This window comes from Aethalodelphis obliquidens, unplaced genomic scaffold (genome assembly GCF_003676395.1).
Source record: "Aethalodelphis obliquidens isolate GAN/ISIS:26980383/991018 unplaced genomic scaffold, ASM367639v1 scaffold27, whole genome shotgun sequence".
Classification (NCBI taxonomy): domain Eukaryota; kingdom Metazoa; phylum Chordata; class Mammalia; order Artiodactyla; family Delphinidae; genus Aethalodelphis; species Aethalodelphis obliquidens.
Window position 1 is genome coordinate 12,697,864 of NW_020837971.1, and position 23,485 is coordinate 12,721,348.

Here is a 23,485-nt window from a genome sequence, read left to right on the forward strand (position 1 = left end):
AAAAAAAAAAAAAAAAAAAAAAAAAAAAAAAAAGCTAAGGGCCTCAAATTGTCTTCCTTCTCCCAACCTCAGTATCTGAATAAAACTAGTCTCAGCAAGGTTTCAGGAGAAGATACTCCACCCCACTAATTCAAGCTAATGTGACTGAGATGAAACCGAGGGTAGTTATCAGTTAGCCATTGATAAATGGTGAATTGTAACCTGCCTTCACTGGTTAGGCTTACTTTGATTGTTTCTATAAAAGCTTGTGTGTCCTCCAAGGGTCACATAGCCTGGGCAATAGGATGTTTGCCCAAGTTGTTTTTTAGGAACTTGGAGTCAGCTGTGTCCAGTTTGAGCTTGAGATGATTAAGACTGGTTAAGACCTCCCACCCTCCATCTGGGCACGTGCAAATGTCCATTCGGTGACCTTTTGATGTCTGAGGGCCAGAATCTCCACCCTCACAGCATGCTAATGCTGCCGTTTTCTGAGCATGTCTCCCATGCAGAAACCTGTGGCTTGGTTGCATCTGCACAGAGCAACGATTGCCTCTCCTTTTTCTTATCTCAAATTACCTTTCTCCATGCTCCCCCTGCCTCAGTTTTTATACCATAAATATCCCCAGCCCCTCACCTTCAGGGAGACAGATTTGAGACTTTTCCCGTCTCCTGACTTGGATGCCTCAGGAATAAACCCTTTCTGTGCTGCAAACCTCATCGTCTCAGCGTTTGGCTTGCGACGCACCAGGCAAACAAACAAGACTCTCTTATTCTTCCCAAATAGTCATATATTCATTCATTTAGCAAATATTGAGTGCCAACTGTATTTTAAGTTATGGGGCTATAACAGTCAAGAAATCGTCTGTTTCTCTAGTGTGAGAGAAGGTAATGATCTTGGGGAAGGAAATAGTTGGACAGATTTGAGACATATCTAAAATGAGTGATTTATGGAAAGGGGGAAAATTGGAGGCAGTAAGTTTTTAATCAACTATTGCCATAGTCCATGTGTGATGAATCAAGGGCTTGAACTGTGGTAGTAATAGTGGGAATAGAGGAATAAAACTTAACTTTTGAAAAGTTGATTCTACAGGGCAATTATGTATAAATGATAAATGATGAGAAGAAGGAGTTCCAGATTTAGCCAAGGGTTTGAGTTCAGGCAAGGGAGAATATTAGGTTTATGGGGCAAATGGAAATTTTAATCATCCATGGGCAAGTCGTGTTTATGAGGATGATACTACATCTGAGTGGAAATATTCTATGGTAACTAGAAAAGGGGAACTGAGGAAAGGTCAGGGCTAGAAATAATAGATTTGGGTATCATCTGCATAGAGATGACAGGATTACTTAAGTGCTTAAAAGAAAATGAAGAATATTGGGACTGGAAGGAAAAGGTAAAAGAATTAATTAAAAAAAAGCCAGAAATGGCCAAAGAGGTATTAAAAATCCAAGAAGGTATCATAGGACCTAAAGATAAGATAGTCAACAGTGTCAAATACTGCACAGAAAGCAGGTGGGATTCGGACTGTGAACAGAATATTGGCAGACCCAAGTGGTCACTGGAGACCCTTGGAGACTGGGTAAGAAAAGGTGTTGGTGGCCAAGTCATATATCAGAGGTTCAAGCAGTAATGATAGACTGGAAACATAAATAGGATAGTAACAAAAAAGGGTAAGAATGCCTGGAAAACTTATTTTTTCAAACAAAAACTTATTATTTCTGGTTGACAGTAATATGGAAGATATTGATGGAGAGGCAGGTTTAAGAAGCATCAGAGGGAGACAGCATGGTGCCTCCTGTCAAGTTTCTTTTTCTCTAGTCTCATCGATATCCTTCCCTTCTCTGTATCAATGCTGATTATGTCAGTCCCCTACTGAAAGACCTCTCTGGGTTCCTCATTGCCAGTGGAAATCCAATATCCTTAGCATAGCTCACCAGATGCCTCACGCTCTTGGTTCTAACCTCCCTTTTCCATTTCCTCTTTTGCCGCTCAAGGCACAGGAGATTTCACATTCTTTCCAGATTGAGTCTTTGTACACATTGCTTTTTCTGCCTGGAAGATCCTTCTTCCCACCCTTCACGTGGAAAATTCTAACTCATCCTTCAACACCTGGCTCAAATGTCACCTCATTTTTGAATGCTTTCCTGACTCCCCAGGCCCAGTGCAGGTCTCCCTCTTTGGTGCTTCGACTGCAAGTTGTTCATTCATATTTTTGTCTCAGCATCCTGCACTGTAATTCATAAATTTCGATAGCTCTGTTCTCCATTAGACTATATGATCTCTGGATACGATGACTGTTCTTTTTTATCATTGTAATCCCCATGACTGGCACAAAAAAAAAAAACTCTTGCTAAAAGCATCAGGAATGAATGAGTGAGTATTAATGTAAAGAGATATATCATGAGGTATATAGGATGAAAGTGAAGAAGCATCTTAGTGCTAAGCAAAATAAGCCAGACACAGGAATACAGATACTGCATGATCTCACTTATGTGTGGAATCTAAAAAAAGTCAAACTCATAGAACGAGAGTGTAGAACGGCGGTTGCCAGGGGCTAGGGTGTGCGGGAGATTGGGAGATGTTGGTCAAAGGGTACAAACTTTCAGCTGTCAGATGAAAAGTTCTGAGGATCGAATGTACAGTATTGTGATTATAGGTAATAATACTGTATCAAATACTTAAAGTTTGCTGAGAGGAGTTGCTAAGTGTTCTCACCACACACACACAAATGGTAACTGTGATAGTGGTAATCATTTCACAATGTATATGTATGTTAAATCATCACATTGCTCACCTTAAAAAATCATGTTGTACAAATTAAATACATATGACTTTTATTTGTCAATCGTACCTCAAAAAAGTTGGGGTGGGCGAAGCTATATGAATTTGAGCAAGTTAATTTCTCCGAACCTGAGTTTCCTATTGGTCAAAGGAGGATAATATTTACTTTATAATGTGCTTATGAGGATAAAATCTACAAAATATAGATCAAACAATTAATGACCAGCATTTATTAATCATTAATGTTATAATTATTTTCAACTCCCACCTTCATGGCATGGATCTCTTATTAGTTGCTCTCTGGCCTTGGATTTGGCTGCAACTTTAATCCATTCTCAAAAGAGAAGAATCTTTGGTTCGTTTTCTAAGTTAAATTTTCATGTTAAGAAATTGAAACTCAAGTCTATCTTTAAGCAGCAGTGTTTCATCTGCCTAAATGATGTAATCTGATTAATAATAACCATTCGGCATCAAGTGAATTCAACAAAAATCTAGAATTAAATATATGGGTTGATTTAGTAAGTTTACAATTAAGTCTGAATTGTTTTATGAGTCTCCAAGGAACTTCCCAGAGGAGGCCCTAGCTTTGAGGCCTACTACAGTGGATCCAGGGACACCCTTCTTGTCTTATCTTCAGGATTGTGTTGCCCTGAGTGAGTTAAATCAGCTCTTTCCATTTTTTTTTTAGCAGAATTTTTGTGGTTCATAAAAACAAGCACTTACAGATTTTCTTGCGTAGATAAAGGAAAGGATTCTACATCAGATTTAGATCAAGAGATAGATTTTCAGAAGAAAATGATGGATGTGTCCTCTGGGAGTAACGGAATGCAGTGATGTTCGTCTCTGACTGATTGAGTTTAAGGCATTTGTGAACACTTCCACGCCCACACCCACTCAAATACACAAACAGTGGTCACAACTGCAGCTCCAGACGCTGCCTCTCTCCCCAGTCTCATATCCAAAGTGCATCCGTTGTTTTCCATAACATGAAATAAATCCCTCCCTTTTGCCCAGTGGTGAAAAGCTTATATAAATACTAAAACTTCAACTATTCCCCTGAGTTTCCTGTTGGCAAGCCTGCAGCTATGGGTTTGTTGAGATATTGACATACATTTTCTGTGCGGATCTTTCAGGCCGCTTGGGTGAGTCCAGTGGTGATAAATTTATGTCTTGAAAATTCATCAGAGTAACCATTATAACACTCTGTTTATGAAAACTTAAATAATTAACACCCTGATTTAAAAGGTTCCAGGTTCAAAGCACCTCTTTTATTCTTTCAACATATATCATTCTGGTGATATATATCTATATATATCTTAGCAAGTCTCTGCCAGGAGACGACTTTAATAGTCATTGAAAAGAAAATGTGGATGCGAAGAATTGACTAATTCAAAACATATAATCTTGCATTGTGGCGTTCCCATGAAAGAATATTTTTCAATATTTAGAAGTGAAGTCTTTTATTGTGTACTAAATAGGGATAGTTAACATTACTGGGCCATAATTAATGTGTATAATGAAAAATCTTTATCATAATGGAAAGAAAAGGGGGAAGGCATTATTTTTAAAGACAAAAATCAATGCCTGGTGTAGAGTAGACGCTCCTCAGGTGGTTGTAGAATAAGTGGATGTGTGAATAGGATTAATTATACTCCTAGTGAAATGTATACTACCTTCATTAAAAATTTTTATCAGATTCTTATGTAAAAAATTTATATGATTGAACATAGTTGTTCATATAGTAGTCTGTCTTTTAGAGTATGTTAATTCAAACTTCTCTTTTCTTTTTATCTATTAGACGGCAATTAGAGAAGTGTTCTCAAAGTATTGACACTTTTTAATCTTTTTTTTAAATAGTGGAAAAAGTGCATTCCTCTGACATAATTCCCATAGAATCTGCTGATCTGAAATTAATTTTAGCTATGTCTGAGAGAGCTGAATAGAAGCCCATGAATATTAACTATTTCTACTACACTTCCACTAGCCCTCCCATATTCGTGAAGCATTTTACTTGCTGCCAATAATTTACTATAGCTGACGCTTTTTAAAAATTTCTTTTAACCTAGATTATTACTTAACTAAAAATAGTTTGCTATTTTAACAATTAACAGTTGTCAAATTCTTCATATATTACAAGCTATGAGTGTTTATTTGTCTTTGAGGATCCAAGATTTTGTTTCTGTGCTCACTGTCTTAACAGAGAACTAAAAAACAGTAAATCTCATTAATGAATTAGGTCTCCTAATAGAGAAAAGAAAGGAAATCAAATAAGCTTTTGTGTCTGTGAAGTCCAATTTTAAATTATAGTAAAAATAAAACAGAGGTAAAGGACTTGGATGAATTTGAGGGTTGTTGGCTAAATTGAGGTATTAGTCTTTACGTGTCTCCATTTGTTCTAATTGGTAAACCACAGTGCAAGTAAATAAGTAATTAAGTTTTTTTTTTAGGCCAGTGGTTGTGGCTGTTAATTCTGGTGTGCTTTAAGAGTAATGGAGGTAAAACATACAGCTTTCTTTTAAAACCAATTCATTAGTTTATTTTTTGTTTTGAGGAATAATTTAGCATATCTGTGTCTATCTTAACCTCATGTACCATTGCCTGAGACCTAAAAAACACTGCACAATGACGTTATACTCAAAACTTCAGTAACATTATATTATCATCATTAAATTCATCAAGTGCTCAATGCCACATTTGAAGCTCAGTTAATACCATTTTCTATATAATCTCTCTTCTCCAAGGGTCTCTCTGTCAAAAAGTTCATAGGGTCAGAAATAGGAGGAATTTCAACTCTAATGGTGGATTTGCAAACAAGGGGATGGGAGTGGCTATTCTTATACCTTACAGGGCAACTCAAGTTGTTTCATATTGGCAACATTCTCTCAAAACTAGGCACAAGGAAAGTTAAAGAAACATGTTTTTGTCATTATCAGTTGCTTTCAAAGAGGGCCACAGGAGAAAACAGGTTGTGTACATTCTTTAGAGTATAAAAGTGCATCCTTTTTTGGTCTCTTCCTAGGTTTGAAGAAGAAATGACCAGCAAGTGGTTACACCTCTTCGAAGGCAGTGGAGTCCCGTATGGCCCAATTAACAACATGAAGAACGTGTTTGCAGAACCCCAGGTTTGTTTTTTGAAATTTTTAGTATGTTTCGGTTAAAACCACAAGAATTTGCCTCTCTTTTCTATCCAGACTGATCCATATAAGTGTACAGTAGCCATTGATCTTGAGCTTAAGTCACATCACGTGACTTTTTACTCTTACGTTGAAGTGTGGGTCTGAAATAAAAATTATCAGAATTTAGCACTGGCAGCCTACAATCATACTTTTATATGTATCTGATCGAACATATTTCTTCAGCAGCCATAAAGTATCCAAGGTCAGGGCATGTGTTTTCCCCGAAAAATAGAAATATAGACAATGGAAAGGTTGGAGTCAGGCACGCAGAGATCATTCTCTGCAGAAAGAAATGGGAGGACCTTCACAGCTGTAGTCCCCCTCTCATCGTATGGCTGTCTTAAAATGTACAAAGCAAGTCATCATTAGTTCTGCTGATGAGGGGCTTTCTGTATGCTTTGATTAATGTGCATTACTCGTGGAGAATAAATGTACTTGAATAGAGATTCGTGCTGTGCATTGCTTACAGACTCCTTCTTGGGGTACAGAAATAAGGATCATCTGAAAAAATATTTCTTCTATAACATTGTTCAAATGATTTTTTTTAGATAATGTCAAAATAATAAGTTTTGATTTTATTACTTTAATCAGTATCACTGCAAGCAATTTACCATTTCTCAGATTCACATATTAATCCCACAATGTAGAGGAACTGCTTTTTTCTATGAAACTTTCGCCGTGATTATTCATGTATCTGTCAGCTTCCGTCATTTCAAAATTATAGTTTTTCTCTTTATTCTTTTCATTTTTTATAGCGGTAGATTTTTCTTTGAAATGATTTGTTGAAAATGGAATATACTTTTTTAAGGGAGCAAACTGACTTAATTCTAACTTTGGTACCTTCATGTTACATGAATATCTGTTTAAAGGATAATTGAACTGTGTTCAATTCAATGATTATAATGTTTACTGGAGAAAAAAAGGTGAATGAATGCAGGAATTCTGCTCTGTGCTATTTTTTTCTGCCAAGATTGTGAGTATGGCAACACTTTGTTCCTAATGAAAGAATGGTCAATAAGAATTGGAGAAAAGGGTGCCCACTTGATATGGGCTGAGTCTTTGTGAAAGGGTCCCCACTACATCAGTGATTAATGCTGGTGATTGCTTGTGATGAGGTAGCAGTTTGTGCACCCTGAATGTAGACCAGAGGGCCAGTTTTCTCACTTCAAGCTTTGGCTTTAAGCTGTTGTAGGGGAATGGGTGGGTTTCACCATTATTTTCCTGCTTAAAAGTAGAACCAAGATGTGTAGGACTTCCTATTTAACTCAGTTTGAGGGCACATTTCTCTAGAGAGAATTCCTGAGGGTTTTTCCATCAGCACTTCTGTTGGCTCCATCTGTGTTTCATCAGGAATAAAGGCACCAAAGCAAAAAATGTTATTTTAAAAATTATTAGATATATTCAAGTTTTACTTATTTTTTAGGCTTTGATAAACAAGGATCCAAGGTCCCATCCTTAAAATTGTTCACTTTATGGGCTGGTTCGGATTGAATATTGGGTAATTAGGATTTTCATTCCCAATTTTCCCTTGTAGCTCACTTTAATTACTTTAATTTTTGTATCTCAATTCTTTTGGACCTGCAGGAAGTTTCTATTATTGGTCTATGGCTTATTTTAGTTCTTAAACAATTTTTCAAATGGAGAATAGTGATATTCTAAGTCAGGATACCAACTTTTCCTACTACCCCAAAAGTCTTTGAAAACTGCCTTCTTATCCACCAAAAAGTAGATTCTAATTGTTACAATTCTAATATCAAAAATTCTTAATCATACAGTGATAGTTATTGACAATAGCGTAGAGTTGGTCTCTTATATACCATTTCATTCTTCTTTGGAATTTAAACACCAAAATGTGTGTATAAAATTATCTGGATTTTTAGAAAGACTAGAGAGCAGTGTAATATTAGTACAAGGACCTACTGTATGGCACGGGGAACTCTGCTCAATATTCTGTAACAACCTAATCAGGAAAAGAATTTGAAAAGGAATAGATACATGTGTATGTATAACTGAATCACTTTGTTGTACACCTGAAAGTAACATAACATTGTTAATCAGCTGTACTCCAATATAAAATAAAAAGTTGAAAAAAGTAAAAGTAAGCAAAGATGACTATGGCAGTTGTTCGTAGGACTGTTTGGCACAAGGCGTAAGGGCACCATCTTTCCCCTATGCCTGGAAGTGTTTGGCTCTTTTAGAAGGAATTCCCTGTCATTATGTATTTTGAAAGGAATGTAGAAGCTGAAAAAATCAGGGAGTTAAAAAAAATTTGTATAAAATAAATACAGTAGTAAGACCATGGAGTCAGAAGTGTTGGGCAGTTTTATGTTTTCTAGGCTTTGGTTTCCTCAATGGTAAAGTGATGAAATAGAATCTTTTCTCTATATTGTAAGTGTTAAATGTGACAATGATTATCAAAGGCACATAGTAGGGATTGCTAGATGGTAAAAGTTTAGTAAATGGTAATAGCTCTGGTTATGGTGCCTTTTATGGTTATATTTTTATTAAAAAACACTTTCTTTTACTTATTATTTAGTGGATAGAGGCAAATCCAGTGTAGCTGCAGGGATGGGGATCATTAGCTTAAAATCAAGGTCTAACTAATATCCTTTTAAGAAAATCTGTCTGCAGACTTTGTGCCAAGAAGTTCTCAGCCCTTCAGTAATTTTTCTGATTACTGAAAATCTTTTTGTTTTCCGTAAAAGTCTGATTTCCATTCAAGATGTCCTCCCTTGTTTTTCCCCTGACGAGCTGTGGAGTTTCTTGGCCCTGGGTACATGGAACCGGCCACTTCTGTTCAGATGTGGGACTGCACCGCTGGCGCCCGTGGCCCAGCTCTCCATGTGCACCGTGCCAGCACAGCTGCTAGTTCAACTGAAAATTGATTTGGGTGAAGTACAAGGCCTGGAACTTGGCGCAGGAAGTGAGACTTTGATGAAGTGGAAAGGGGTATGTCTAACCAAAAAAAGAAAGAAGAAAAAAGATTAGAAGCATCAAAGAGCAGGAGATAATTTTCTGTGGGCCTACTTATCAAGTGGACCATTTATGTTTCATCTGTGGTTTGAACGTGGTAGACAACAAAAATTTGCTTGATGGTCGAAACTGTTCCTAACCAGAATAATTTCCTCATAGTCTCATGTTCTGAGAAAACTTGCCTTTTTGACTCAACCGAAACAACAAATGATTCTTTTTTTTCTGGGATAGATGCAAGGGTGTCTACCTTTTATCCTCTGATTATATGCTACAGACCTTTGCACAGTTAAAATGATCCTGCAGGCATCCACTGTTAAGTCAATCAGCAATACTACAGGAGATTTTGGTCTGTATTTACTGCTATCTCTGAGAAATTTTGATCCAAAACCCTTTTAGTGGTAGTTTTATTGTTTTTTCTCCCTCAATGATAAATTATCTGTGGAAAACTCTGTGCATTGTAGAAGTATAATATAGATTATCTGCATATAGATTTTAATAGTCATGTTTCCAAGTGCTTTCTTAAAATATCTTCTTTTAATCAGGCCAAGATTGTGTAGTACATTAAAGGAATTCTTAAAAAGTTTAAAAAACTTACTAGATGACCTCAGTATGGTCCTATTTAACATACCCTTGGGAACATGTGCATGAAATACATTGTGGTTTGAGGTTTTCCAACCCAAACAGACTTAAAAGAAAATGCAGCTTTTAATAGAAACTATTCAAATTCCTGCAAAAATAGGTATGGATCTCACCACTGAGAGGGTTTAAAAGCATCATTATCTACCATGAGAATCAAAAGAGAATGTGTTATCCTGCTTTTTCTGTTTTGCTCAAGACCGTAAATTTGGCGGTTCTAGTGTATCACCATTTTTGAATGAAATGCTCAGTTACAAAATACATGTGTATGTGAATGACTGAACCTCTGATTAATGTTTTTCTTTCTCCTTGATGCCATGACCTGTGGGTGGGGAAGGGAGGGCAAAGGGTGTCGCAAAACTGCTGTTATTTAACAGTCTTCACATTTATACCACACAAGTTGAATCCATCAGGTGTAAGACATCACCCTGAAGCATCACTTCTGAGAACTATTGGGAGGGAAATATCAGAACTGAAATATCACAGCTGGCCCTGATTTTAACTGGTGCCAAACACCTGCAGACTCTAAAAGGATACCAAAATAAAACCCCACCCTGTGGCAGCAAGCCAGCCCTTAACAACCCTTCCTTAACTTTGCATCACCATCAAGATTAATTTAACATTTTCTACAGAAACCTTATTCTTCCTGTCCCAGAAGGCCATTATAACTCCTGTAGCCAATCTTTCGTATGGGATAAATATGTCATAGAAACAGAGTGAAGCCTTGAAATATTTGATAGCTTAAAATTATCTGTTGTTTTCATATCATTATTTGTGGAAGCCTGTGAGGTTGGGGGCTTTATTAATCTCTAGGCTAGCTCATATTCTCCAAGTGACTTTGTTTTAGCACGTTTTGGCAAAGTATCTGAGCATCTGGGGGAAAAAAGCCTTCAGGATTCATATAGTAAGTGTCAGAAGCTCCCCAAAATACAGAGCTATTTTTCAAGTCCTTTCTACCTATACATGCAGACACACATGTGCACACATGCACACACATACATACACACATGCACTACTGATGCATTTTAAAGATTGCCTTTTGAATGACATTAGTTAATATTTATTGAAATGCAGTTGCATAGCCCTGGGAGGGCCATACAAATCAAGCAAAATTATATCCTTGTTTCTAATACTGCTGGGAAATACATACATACAGTGCTCCCTGTAACTGGAAAACAGTTGATGAAGATCTGAGGTAAAACAGTATGTCTGGAAATAATTCCTAGTAGACAAAAGAGATACAAAAATAAAATTTATGTATCTCTCTGAGTATATATGACACATTTCAGATAGTGAACAAATTCAGACATTTTGTTCTGTGATACCTGGGTATAATATTTTCAGTTTTGGAAAAAATAATGTGTTTCATACGTAAGTGACCAAGTGAAATAAAAATTGAAAGTTTAAGGATTCAATTTTATATTAAAATATAAGACAATGATATCCAATTTTATTTTGTTGTGTTGAAAAGAATCATAATACAGAAAAACCTCATGCGTTATCATGTAAGAGGAAACCTATTGAAATGTCAAATAAAAGTTAAGGTCTTAGTATTACATTACTGGCATTTTATGTTCATTCTTTATGTATACCTAGGAAATTTGGATGCATCGGGTTTTTTTAAGCTATCACACTTACATATTTAGATATCTAACTGGAATGCCTTGGACATTACCTGATTGACATTGATGGAGAAAAGGTAATAGAATTTATGTTAAAGAAAAAAGTCTCTCTTTTTGTTATTTTCATGAAAGGCATGGTTCAGGGCAGAGGAGACTAGTCACTTTTTCATTCTGTCAGTCACTCAGTTATTTGTTCAGCAAATAGTAATTTCTGGCCTGCTATATATGTATGGTCTTTTAATTTTTTTTATTTTTGGCTGCGATGGGTCTTGTGGCTGCACACGGGCTTTCTCTAGTTGCAGCGAGTGGGGGCTACTCTTCTTTGCGGTGCGCGGGCTTCTCACTGCGGTGGCTTCTCTTGTTGCGGAGCACGGGCTCTAGGCCCGCGGGCTTCAGTAGTTGCAGCACGTGGGCTCAGTAGTTGTGGCACGTGGGCTCTAGAGCACAGGCTCAGTAGTTGTGGTGCACAGGCTTAGTTGCTCCATGGCATGTGGGATCTTCCCGGACCAGGGATCGAACCCTGTCCCCTGCATTGGTAGGTGGATTCTTAACTACTGTGCCACCAGGGAAGTCCTTTATGGTCTTGTATTAGGTATTTGGTCAGGGGAGGGATGAAGGAAAACAGTGAAGCACTAGGACAAAGGTGAAACTATTAAGCATTCAGGAAGGTTGTACAGTCCAGTTTAAGGTAGAAAGTGTCCAGTGTCACAGAACAGTTACACAAAAATGCTCTGAGTATTTTTAGTAGCAAGAAATGATAGGTATAAAGCATCATGAGATTCTCCTATTTAATTAATTAACAAAAGCTTAAAATCTGACAAAGACTTGCAAAATGTCTTAATCATGAAATTTACCAAAGAACTCTTTATCCTTTTAAATACTCTTTGTAATTAGCTTATCATATTACTACTAAATTCCTTCTCAATGATTAAGCGGAATTTAATGGAGGGTTTCAACTCTATTCAGTAATTTTGAAGATATTTGTGATCTGAGAAAGTCTGAAGACTTTTTTATTTTTGGCAAAAGTTATTTTCTCTGTCTCTCCTCTTTCTCACAGTTTATTCATCAGGCTCCACTTATCTCCTATTTCAGAGTAGAGATTCATAGTATAAGCATTGACTTTTACTGAGCCTTGAACTTTCAAGCCAAATACATAATTTATTATTTTGATTAGTAAAAAATAGGAATCAAGAAAGAGTAATCTCAGGAAAGTGCCAATAAAAATCACAGTGAGGAGCTTCCATACTGTTTTCCATAGTGGCTGTACAAATGTACCTTCCCATCAACAGAGCACAGGGTTCCCTTTTCTCCACATCCATGTCAGCATTTGTTCTCTCTTGTCTTTTTCATGATAGACATCCTAACAGGTGTGAAGTGATATCTCACCGTGGTTTTGATTTGCATTTGTCTGATGATTAGTGATGTGTACTTTTTCATGTACCTGTTGGCCATTTGTGTGTCTACTTTGGAAAAATGTCTATTCAAGTCCTTTGCCCATTTTTAATAGAAGTATACATTAAATAATTTGAAGTTTATCAATACAGTAGAACAATATATTGCCTTTATCTCATGGTTTTGAGGAATGACATGGAAAGTGTTCATTTATAAAAATAAAAATGCAGCATACAAAATTGTGTATATTGTATGATCTCAATTTTGTAAAACTGTTCTCTTGAAAACAATCGTATGTTACTTTGTAATCAGGAAAATAAAGGGTTTAAATATTCCCATAGCTTAAATAGTTTCTTAAGTGGAAATTTAAAATGAATTTTTGTTATTTTTAAATAGTTAAAACAGATGCCAATACGGAATGCTATGATTTCACATCTGTATTCAAATGAAAATACTTTTTTATTGAGGTGTAACTGGCATATAACATTATATTGGTTTCAAGTGTACAACGTAATGATTAGATATTTGTATATAGCGTGAAATGATCACCACAATAAATTAATTTAAAATCCATCACCATCCATAGTTAAAAATTTTTTTTCTTATGATGAGAGCTTTTAAGATCTACTTTCTCAGCAACTTTCAAATATATAGCTTATTAACTATAGTCCCCATGCTGTACATTACATCTCCATGACTTATTTATTTTATAGCTGGAAGTTTGTACTTTTTGACTCCCTTTGCCCATAAAGATACTTTTAAGTATCATTTATTGTAGTTATTTACATACATTAGAAACATTCTAGTTGTACTATTGGTAGTACTGAACATGAACGATGATTGACAAGGACTGAGCACTATTGATATTTTAAGAACTTTTCTAAAATGATTAATAATGAAGGAGGAATAGATACAAAATGGTGTATTTGTCACCTAAAGGGAGCTTGGAATGGAGTTCTACGTTCTTTGAGAACTCAGCAGTTAAAAATGCACCCTGAATTTGCAATTTATCTCTTTTATTTTTGTCAGTGTGCTTTAGATGTTGTACTAAGAAACCACTGACTAACCTAAGGACATGAATATTTACATCTATATTTTCTTATAAGAGTTTTACAATATTTAAGTCTTATATTCAGGTCTATGATCCATTTTGAGTGTGTGTGTGTGTGTGTGTGTGTGTGTGTGTGTATGTATGAATTTATCTCATTGTTCCAGCATCGTTTGTTGAAAAGATTATTCTTTTCCCATTGAATTTTCTTGGCACTCTTGTTCAAAATCCATTGGCTATTAAAGAAAGGTTAATTTCAGAAGTTTGATTATTTAAGAGTGTCTTGATTAATTTTCATATTTGTGTGAATTTCTCAAACTTTCTAAGTTTGATTTCTAATTGTATTCACTGTGTTTGAAAAACATACTTTGTGTGATTTCAACTTCTTCAAATTTATGGAGGCTTATGTTATGCCCTAGCATAGAATCGATCTGCAGAATGTTCCATGTGTTCTTAAGAAGAATGTATATTTTGTTGAAGTATTCTGTAGATGTCTATTAGGTCTTGTTTATACCATTGTTTAACTCTTGTATTTCCTTGCTGATCTTCTGCCTAGTCATTATATCCATTATGGAAAGTTGGGTGTTGACTCCTCCACCTCATACTCTTGCATTGTCTGTCTAACCTTTCAGTCAGTTTTTGCTTCATGTATTTTTGGGCTCTGTTGTTATGTGCATATATGCTTATCATGGTTATATCTTCCTGATGGATTGTCCCTTTTATCATCATGTCTCTCTCTTTACTTCTGTAACATGTTTTCTTTTAATATCTATTTTCTGATATTTTTATATATATATATATATATTAATATAACCACCCATTCTCTTTATGGTTGTGGTTTGCATTGTACATCTTTTTCCATCCTTTTATTTTCAGCCTGTTTGCATATTTGAATCTAAAGTATCTCTCACATAGAGAGTATATAGTTGGGTCCTGTTTCTTTAAAATCCAATTTTCAAATATCTGCTTTTTGATTGAATTTTATTTTTTTTAACATCTTTATTGGAGTATAATTGCTTTCCAATGGTGTGTTAGTTTAAAAGACTGAATCAGGGCTTCCCTGGTGGCACAGTGGTTGACAGTCCACCTGCTGATGCAGGGGACATGTGTTCGTACCCCGGTCTGGGAAGATCCCACATGCCGTGGAGCGGCTAGGCCCATGAGCCACTGCCGCTGAGCCTGCGCGTCCGGAGCCTGTGCTCAGCAACGAAAGAGGCCACAACAGTGAGAGGCCCGTGTACCGCAAAAAAAAAAAAAAAAAAAGAGTGAATCAGCTACACGTATACATATATCTCGATATCCCCTCCCTCTTACGTCTCCCTCCGATCCTCCCTATCCCACCCCTATAGGTGGACACAAAGCACCAAGTTGATCTCCCTGTGCTATGCGGCTGCTTCCCACTTGCTACCTGTTTTACATTTGGTAGTGTATATATGTCCATGCCACTCTCTCACTTCGTCCCAGCTTACCCTTCACCCTCCCCATGTACTCAAGTCCATTCTCTACGTCTATGTATTTATTCCTGTCATACCCCTAGGTTTTTCAGAACCACTTTTTTTTTTTTTTTTAGATTACATATGTACGTGTCAGCATACGATATTTGTTTTTCTCTTTCTGACTTACTTCACTCTGTATGACAGACTCTAGGTCCATCCACCTCCCTACAAATATCTCAATTTCGTTTCTGTTTATGGCTGAGTAATATTCCATTGTATATATGCGCCACATCTTCTTTATCCATTCATCTGTCGATGGACACTTAGGTTGCTTCCATGTCTTGGCTATTGTAAGTAGAGCTGCAGTGAACATTGTGGTACGTGACTCTTCTTGAATTATGGTTTTCTCAGGGTATATGCCCAGTAGTGGAATTGCTAAGTCATATGGTAGCTCTGTTTTTAGTTTTTTAAGGAACCTCTATGCTGCTCTCCATAGTGGCTGTATCAATTCACATTCCCACCGAGAGTGCAAGAGGGTTCCCTTTTTTCCACACCCTCTCCAGCACTTACTGTTTGTAGACATTTTGCTAATGGCCATTCTGATTGGTGTGAGGTGATACCTCATTGTAGTTTTGATTTGCATTTCTCTAATAATTAGTGACATTGATGATTCTTTCATGTGTTTGTTGGCAAGCTGTGTATCATCTTTGGAGAAATGTCTATTTAGGTATTCTGCCCATTTTTGAATTGGGTTGTTTGTTTTTTTGATCTTGAGCTGCTTGAATATTTTGGAGATTAATCCTTTGTCAGTTGCTCCGTTTGCAAATATTTTCTCCCATTCTGAGGGTTGTCTTTTGGTCTTGTTTATGGTTTCCTTTGCTGTGCAAAAGCTTTGAAGTTTCATTAGGTCCCATTTGTTTATTTTTGTTTTTATTTCCATTTCTCTAGGAGGTGGGTCAAAAAGGATCTTGCTGTGATTTATGTCATAGAGTGTTCTGCCTATGTTTTCCTCTAAGAGTTTGATAGTGTCTGGCCTTACATTTAGGTCTTTAATCCCTTTTGAGTGTACTTTTGTGTATGGTGTTAGGGAGAGTTCTAATTTCATTCTTTTACATATAGCTGTCCAGATTTCCCAGCACCACTTATTGAGGAGGCTGTCTTTTCTCCATTGTGTATTCTTGCCTCCTTTATCAAAGATAAGGTGACCATATGTGCGTGGGTTTATCTCTGGGCTTTCTATCCTGTTCCATTGATCTATATTTCTGTTTTTGTGCCAGTACCATACTGTGTTGATTATGGTAGCTTTGTAATATAGTCTGAAGTCAGGGAGCTGATTCTCCAGCTCTGTTTTTCTTTCTCAAGATTGCTTTGGCTATTCGGGGTCTTTTGTGTTTTCACACACATTGTGAAATTTTTTGTTCTAGTTCTGTGAAAAATGCCAGTGGTAGTTAGATAGGGATTACATTGAATCTGTAGATTGCTTTGGGCAGTATAGTCATTCTCACAATGTTGATTCTTCCAGTCCAAGAACATGGTATATCTCTCCATCTGTTTGTATCATCTTTAATTTCTTTCATCCATGTCTTATAGTTTTCTGCATACAGGTCTTCATCTCCTTACGTAGGTTTATTCCTAGGAATTTTATTCTTTTTGTTGCAGTGGTAAATGGAAGTGTTTCCTTAATTTCTCTTTCAGATTTTTCATCATTAGTGTATAGGAATGCCAGAGATTTCTGTGCATTAATTTTGTATCCTGCTACTTTACCAAATGCATTGATTAGCTCTAATAGTTTTCTGGTAGTATCTTTAGGATTCTCTATGTATAATGTCATGTCATCTGCAAACAGTGACAGTTTTACTTCTTCTTTTCTGATTTAGATTCCTTTTATTTCTTTTTCTTCTCTGATTGCTGTGGCTGAAACTTCCAAAACTATGTTGAATAATAGTGATGAGAGTGGGCAACCTTGTCTTGTTCATGATCTTAGTCGAAATGGTTTCAGTTTTTCACCATTGAGAATGATGTTTGCTGTGTGTTTGTCATATATGGCCTTTATTATGTTGAAGTAAGTTCCCTCTATGCCTTCTTTCTGGAGGTTTTTTTTATCATAAATGGGTGTGAATTTTGTCAAAAGCTTTTTCTGCATCTATTGAGATACTCATATGGTTTTTCTCCCTCAATTTGTTAATATGGTGAATCACATTGATTGATTTGCACATATTGAAGAATCTGCTTGCATTCCTGGGATAAACCCCACTTGATGATGGTGTATGATCCATTTAATGTGCTGTTGGATTCTGTTTGCTAGTGTTTTGTTGAGTATTTTTGCATCTATTTTCATCAGTGATATTGGCCTGTTGGTTTCTTTTTTGGTGACATCTTTGTCTGGTTTTGGTATCAGGGTGATGATGGTCTCGTAGAATGAGTTTGGGAGTGTTTCTCCCTCTGCTATATTTTGGAAGAGTTTGAGAAGGATAAATGTTAGCTCTTCTCTAAATGTTTGATAGAATTCACCTGTGAAGCCATCTGGTCCTGGGTTTTTGTTTGTTGGAAGATTTTTAATCACAGTTTCAATTTCAGTGCTTATGATTGGTCTGTTTATATTTTCTATTTCTTCCTGGTTCAGTCTCAGAAGGTTGTGCTTTTCTAAGAATTTGTCCATTTCTTCCAGGTTGTCCATTTTATTGGCATAGAGTTGCTTGTAGTAATCTCTCATGATCCTTTGTATTTCTGTAGTGTTAGTTGTTACTTCTCCTTTTTCACTTCTAATTCTATTGATTTGAGTCTTTTCCCTTTTTTTCTTAATGAGTCTGGCTAATGGTTTATCAGTTTTGTTTATCTTCTCAAAGAACCTGATTGAATTGTTTAAGCCGTTCACACTCACTTTTATTATTGATAGGATTTCCAGCCAACATTTGCTCTCTGTTTCATGTGTTTATTTTTCTGTTTCCTTTTCATTGCTTTCATTTGCATTAAGTGGGTATTTTCTAATGTAACATTTAAATTCTTTTAGTGATTTTTGGTGATATTTTTGAAATTTTTCTTATTAGTTTCTCTAGGCCTATAATGTATATCTTAACTTATCAGGTTTGACTTCAGTTTTATACCAACTTAGTTACAGTGAAATATGGAAACTTTACTCCTATATAACTCCTATAGATATGTGTGTATATTATAAACTCAGCAATACAGTTATAATTGTTACTTTATAAATGTTATGTAATATTAAGTCTTTCAAGGAAGCTGATGAAAGAAATGAGAGCTAATTTATATTTATAGAATTTTTAATATTAATTTTATGTATGCTATTTTGCCCTCTTAATTTCTTCTCATTGACCTGAGTTCTAGATTTAAGTTGGATTTGATGTCCTTTCCTTACTCCAACACATGTGTTTTGCTCTTATTCACCTCCCTTGTGCTCTTTATTGTCAAATAGATTACATTTCTGTATGTTATGCATTCAACAGTACACTTTTATACATGTTGTTTATTGCAGTAGCATTTTGAATAAGTCAAGAGAAGAAAGGAGAAGAAATATGCAATTGCACTGTTGTTTGTAAATGCCTACATGATTATCTAACTGGTATGCTTTATGTGTGTCAGTGTGTGGATTTGTAGTGCTGTATGGGTCATTTACTTTCATCCTCAAGAATTTTCTTTGGTGTTCAGTGTAATGTAAGTCTGCTACCAACAAATTCTCTCAGCTTTTGTTTATCTGGGATTATCTTTAGTTTGCCTTCATTTGTGAAAGATAGTTTTGCTGGATACAATATTCTTGTTTGATAGTTTTTACTTTCAGCATTTTGAGTATGTTGCTTCACTGCCTTCTAATTCCCATGGTGTCTAATGAGATGTTATATGTTAATCTTATTGGGTTGCCTTTATGTGATGTAATTTTTCTTTTGCTCTTTTCAGGATTTTGTCTTTGTCTTTGAGCATTTTGAGTATGATGTGTCTGGGTGTGTGTTGATCTCTTTACATTTATCCTACTTAGAGTTCATTGAGCTTCTTGGATGGTAAATTAATGTTTTTCATAAAATTTGTAAAGTTTTATTTCTTTGATTCATCTGTTTCTTCTTCTGGTACCCCAATTATGTGTATGTTGGTGCACTTAATGGTGTCTCACATTTCTCTGAAACTTTGTTTAGTTTTCTTAATTATTTTTTCTTTCTGAAATTCAGATTGAATAATTTCTATTAGTCTACCTCTGAGTTTGAGTTTGCTGATTCTTTCTTCTGATAATTCAAATATATGGTTGAGCCCCTCAAGTGAATTTTTCATTTCAGTTATTGTACTTTTCAACTCCAGAATATCCATTTGATTCATTTTAATAATTTGAATATTTCTATCTCTTTATTGATATTATCTCTTTGATGAGACATTGTCTTCATATCTTCCTTTAATTCTTTAAGCATGGTTTCCTTTTGTTCTTCAATCATGTATATAATAGCTGCTTTGAAGTTTTTTTCTGCTACGTCCACCATCTGGGCCTCTTCAAAGGCAGTTTCTATTGCCAGCTCTTTCTTTCTGTTTATTGGACACAGTTTACTGTTTCTTTGCATGTGTCATAATTTTTGGTTGATATCTGGACGTTTTAGATCCCCCTACCCCAGAGGTTGTTTTGTTTGTTGCTTACTAGGTCAAACAACAGTGATTTGGCTGTGCTAATTCTGTGAAGTCTTTTTTATCTGCAGTTCACAGCTTCTGATGTCCCAGCTCAGATTGGTTCCACTTGTTTTTATCTTTTACCTAGTGATCACTCCTGGGCAGGCATAAGCCATTGAGTCGGAATATCACACTTGGTGGTTTCAAGGTGATTGCGCTCAGGCTGCATGTTCTGATTAGCTTTCTGTGGGCCATGGTTCTAATGTCACTTCAGTTTTCCAAACTTCTGTAGAGCTATCCAAATCTGTGATGTGTATTCACCACCTAATAGCCAGCCTGAGATCTGGGTGGTGTTGTATCTGTTAGTTCAGTTCTCAAAGTGTGGTTTGTTGAATTAAGTATGTGCGTATGCCCAGAAATTCATAAACAGCCTTATGCAGTTATATTCCCAAGCTCCTTTCTCATGACCTCCTTGGTAATTTCCAGTTTCCTGGGGTGCCTCTTTTTGGTCGTCTGGCCAGAATGCTATGGCTTTAGTTATCCTGTTCTCCTGTGCACTTCCATAACTGCTCCTGTCTTTGGGGCCAGGTGGCAGCCGGACAGAGATAGGAAAAGAACAATGGATTTAACTCCACTTGTTTGAAACTGCTGTTCCATCAAACTTAAAGGACGTTCCCCTCTCTTTGGATTTTGGCTTTTGCTGGTTCCCATTGCCTCTTCTAGTCACAGCTGCTCCTACCACTGTCACCTCAGTACTGCCTGAGAGCTGGGGTAGGGAAATGGATAAAAGAAAGCAAAAGCCAGGAGATTTCCACGCTCTCTTTGAGTGTTATGCATTCCCTTTCCTATTCCTTGAGCCAGAACTAGGAGGCTTCTCCTGGAGCTTTCTTTGTCTGCACCTATTTTCATTCTGGCTGCTATAACAAAAATACCATTGACAGGGTTACTAATAAACAACAGAAATTTATTTGTCACATTTCTGGAAGCTGGGAAACCCAAGATCAAGGCACTGGCATATTCACTATCTGAACCCACTTCTTGGTTCATAGGCGGCCATTTTTTTCACTTGATCCTCTCATGGTGGAAGGGGTGAGGGAGCTCTCTGAGGTCTCTTTTATAAGGATGTTAATCCCATTCTTGAGGGCTCCATTCTCTTGAACTAATCACCTCCCCAGGGCTACATCTTCAAATACTATCCCACTGGAGGACTAGGTTTCAATATATGAATTTGGCCAGGGGTGCACAAACATTTATCTATAGCAGTGTCCCAGTGCTCAGTTTGTTTCCTATGTGATGGGTTCAGACCTGGGGATACAACAGTAAAAAAAAAAACTGATAAACTTTCCACTTATATGGTAGTGTTTGAATTCTGTTCTTCCCCTCTCTGTCTGCTGCTGTTGACTTTTGAGTCCTTAAAAAGCTGCTTCATTTATTCTGTCCAGGTTTTATAGCTGCATTCAGTGGGAGACAATGTAGAGTATACTTATTGCTTCATAGTACCTGGAACCTGAACATTTCAACTTTAAAGCAAACATTTCTTAATATTTAAAAAAAAGTTTCTAGATCATTTTTCTTGAAGAGAATCCTAACACATTTGTTAAGTTAAAGTAACTCAAAAAGTTCATGTACTTTGCAACTACTTTTTCATGCAAATTAGAATTTTTAGGAAATGTCTAATCAAAACAAAATATAGACATAAATTGAATGAAGAGGTTAATAAATAACTGGAACTACAGTGGACTCCAACTTTTATACTGATTGTCGGGTAAGCAGATGTTATAGTTTTGAACATTTATATGAATATATTTAGATTAATACATTATTGCTTTTGAATTCTTCATATATTGGGATTTTGTTTAGTTTTTTGTTAAAGTAAAGTGTTTCCTGCTACAGGAAAGAAAGAACATCTTCTGACCTATGGGAATGAGTGGTTAGGTTGTCCTTAAACTATTTTCCTTAAATGTCAATTTTCTATGTTGGTCATCTGACAGTTACCTAGCACTTATTCAGCATTCTCTGGCAAATGCAGTGTTTTAGAGTCTGAAGGAAAACAGAATTCTCAGAAAGAGGAGTAAGGTATCAGAGCCTGCAATGGTCAGGGAGACGGGGCAAAAGTTTTTTTAAGAAAGAGTCTGTTTTCTTGTTTCTGAGCAGGACTAAATCATTCACCAATTTTCACGGCAAATATAATACAAAGCTGGGACCTCCTGCGGTGCTAGGAAGTAAGGAAGTGCCCACAAAATGATGGGAACGTGTGGCAAAGGCATTAATACAAACGAGCCAAGTTCAGAGAGGCCCCAGTAGCCAACACAGGACAATTTGAATAACAAAACAAATATAAGATAATTATAATAATGGACTATAATCCACAGAATAAAATAAATATCCATGACTCCATAGTGATATAAATAAATAATTGAATCAGTCAGTAAATGTGGAAGAATGCAAAGAACTCTTTAGATTGTAGAATTTCAACTAATAAACATAAAAGAATGAGGGAAATAGGAAATAATCTTTAGGTAAACATCACAGTAATAATTATTGCAACAAAGAACTGTTGAAGGGTATTAAAACTATGGTGGACAAGAGGATCTTTGTATAATCTCAATGTATCTCTTTATCTTCTCAGTTATAAAGAAAAACTAGGAACTTCACCGTGGGGAACTCTTACTGACATCAGCTTAACCAAGTGATTCAAGTTAGTAGCACCAGTAATAAGATCTGACAACATCATGAATCTTTCGTTATGATGCATAGCATCGCTTTCTTGCCCCAAATTTAATTGTGGGAAAATATCTGACCAACTCAAATTGAGAAATTCTATAAAATGCCTGACCAGTGCTCTTCAAAAGTGTCAAAGTTATGCAAGACAAAGACTGAGGAACTGTCCTAGATTGGAGAATGCTAAAAAAATATGACAGTTATTTGCAATGTGGGATACTAGATTGTATCCTGGTCCAGAGAAAAGGGCATTAGTGTGACACTTGTCAAAATTCCAAGTCTCGAGATTAGTTAGTGATATTGTTTCGATTTTAATTTTTTGCTTTTGATAACCAAACATCTGCTATTAACATCTTATATGTTAAGAGCAGAAGATGGGTGATGAGTATTTGAGAACCGTGCTTTGCAACTTTTCTGTCCACCTAAAATTATTTCAAAATAAAAAGTAAAAAGAAAACACAGAAATTTTATTTCAAACACCTCACATTGTATAAATACAAAGGTAAAGAGCCTTGCATTAAAAAAATGAAAGTGTGAAGTGTCAAAGGGGAGTCCTCTATAGAACATGCAAAATAAAATTTCAAGTTTTATTGCTTCTCAGGTGTCCATCATTTAAAAGCAATGCTTATCAAAATATCAGAGGGCTCTTATATGCCATTGCATTTGTTTTTCTCACATTTCAAATTGACTGATCATAATAATTCTCTCTTTGCTGTACAGGGACGTGAGACTCTGAGTAGTATGAAGCCTGAACTATTATTGATATTTCTGCATCATAGTTGAGATTTTATTTCTGATGCCTGAGGACCACTAAGACAGCAACACACGCAATCAAATGTTCAGATCTTTTTCACACAACTGTAGTTGATCCCTTGTCAAGAATTTAAATGAAAGATAATTTAAATTCATTTTTCTTTAGAAAACAGATTTTTGCTAATTTATAAAATGTAATTAAAATGTTACCAGAATGCAGTTACTCTTGGAAATACTTCTCTACAGATTCTCATTTTTGCAAAATAGATATGTCTCTTTTAACTTTTTATGAAAAATGGTTAAATTTTCACAATTGGTTTCAGAAGCTATCCAGTTTCTTAGTGGTACACTAAGTGTCAATAGTT

At 36.0% G+C, this 23,485-nt stretch overlaps 1 protein-coding gene across 3 annotated transcripts in view; it reads left to right on the plus strand.

Moving 5' to 3' along the window:
- The window catches only part of SUGCT (succinyl-CoA:glutarate-CoA transferase), a 692,699-nt gene that overhangs the window by 295,365 nt on the left and 373,849 nt on the right, over window positions 1–23,485 (plus strand). For 2 of the 3 annotated variants that reach the window (XM_027123976.1, XM_027123978.1), the window contains one exon: window positions 5,781–5,883. In XM_027123976.1, the coding sequence (XP_026979777.1) occupies window positions 5,781–5,883 (103 nt within the window). Of the gene's footprint in view, window positions 1–5,780; window positions 5,884–8,659; window positions 11,444–23,485 lie in introns of those variants that run through there. The other variant, XM_027123977.1, reaches the window with a different exon arrangement.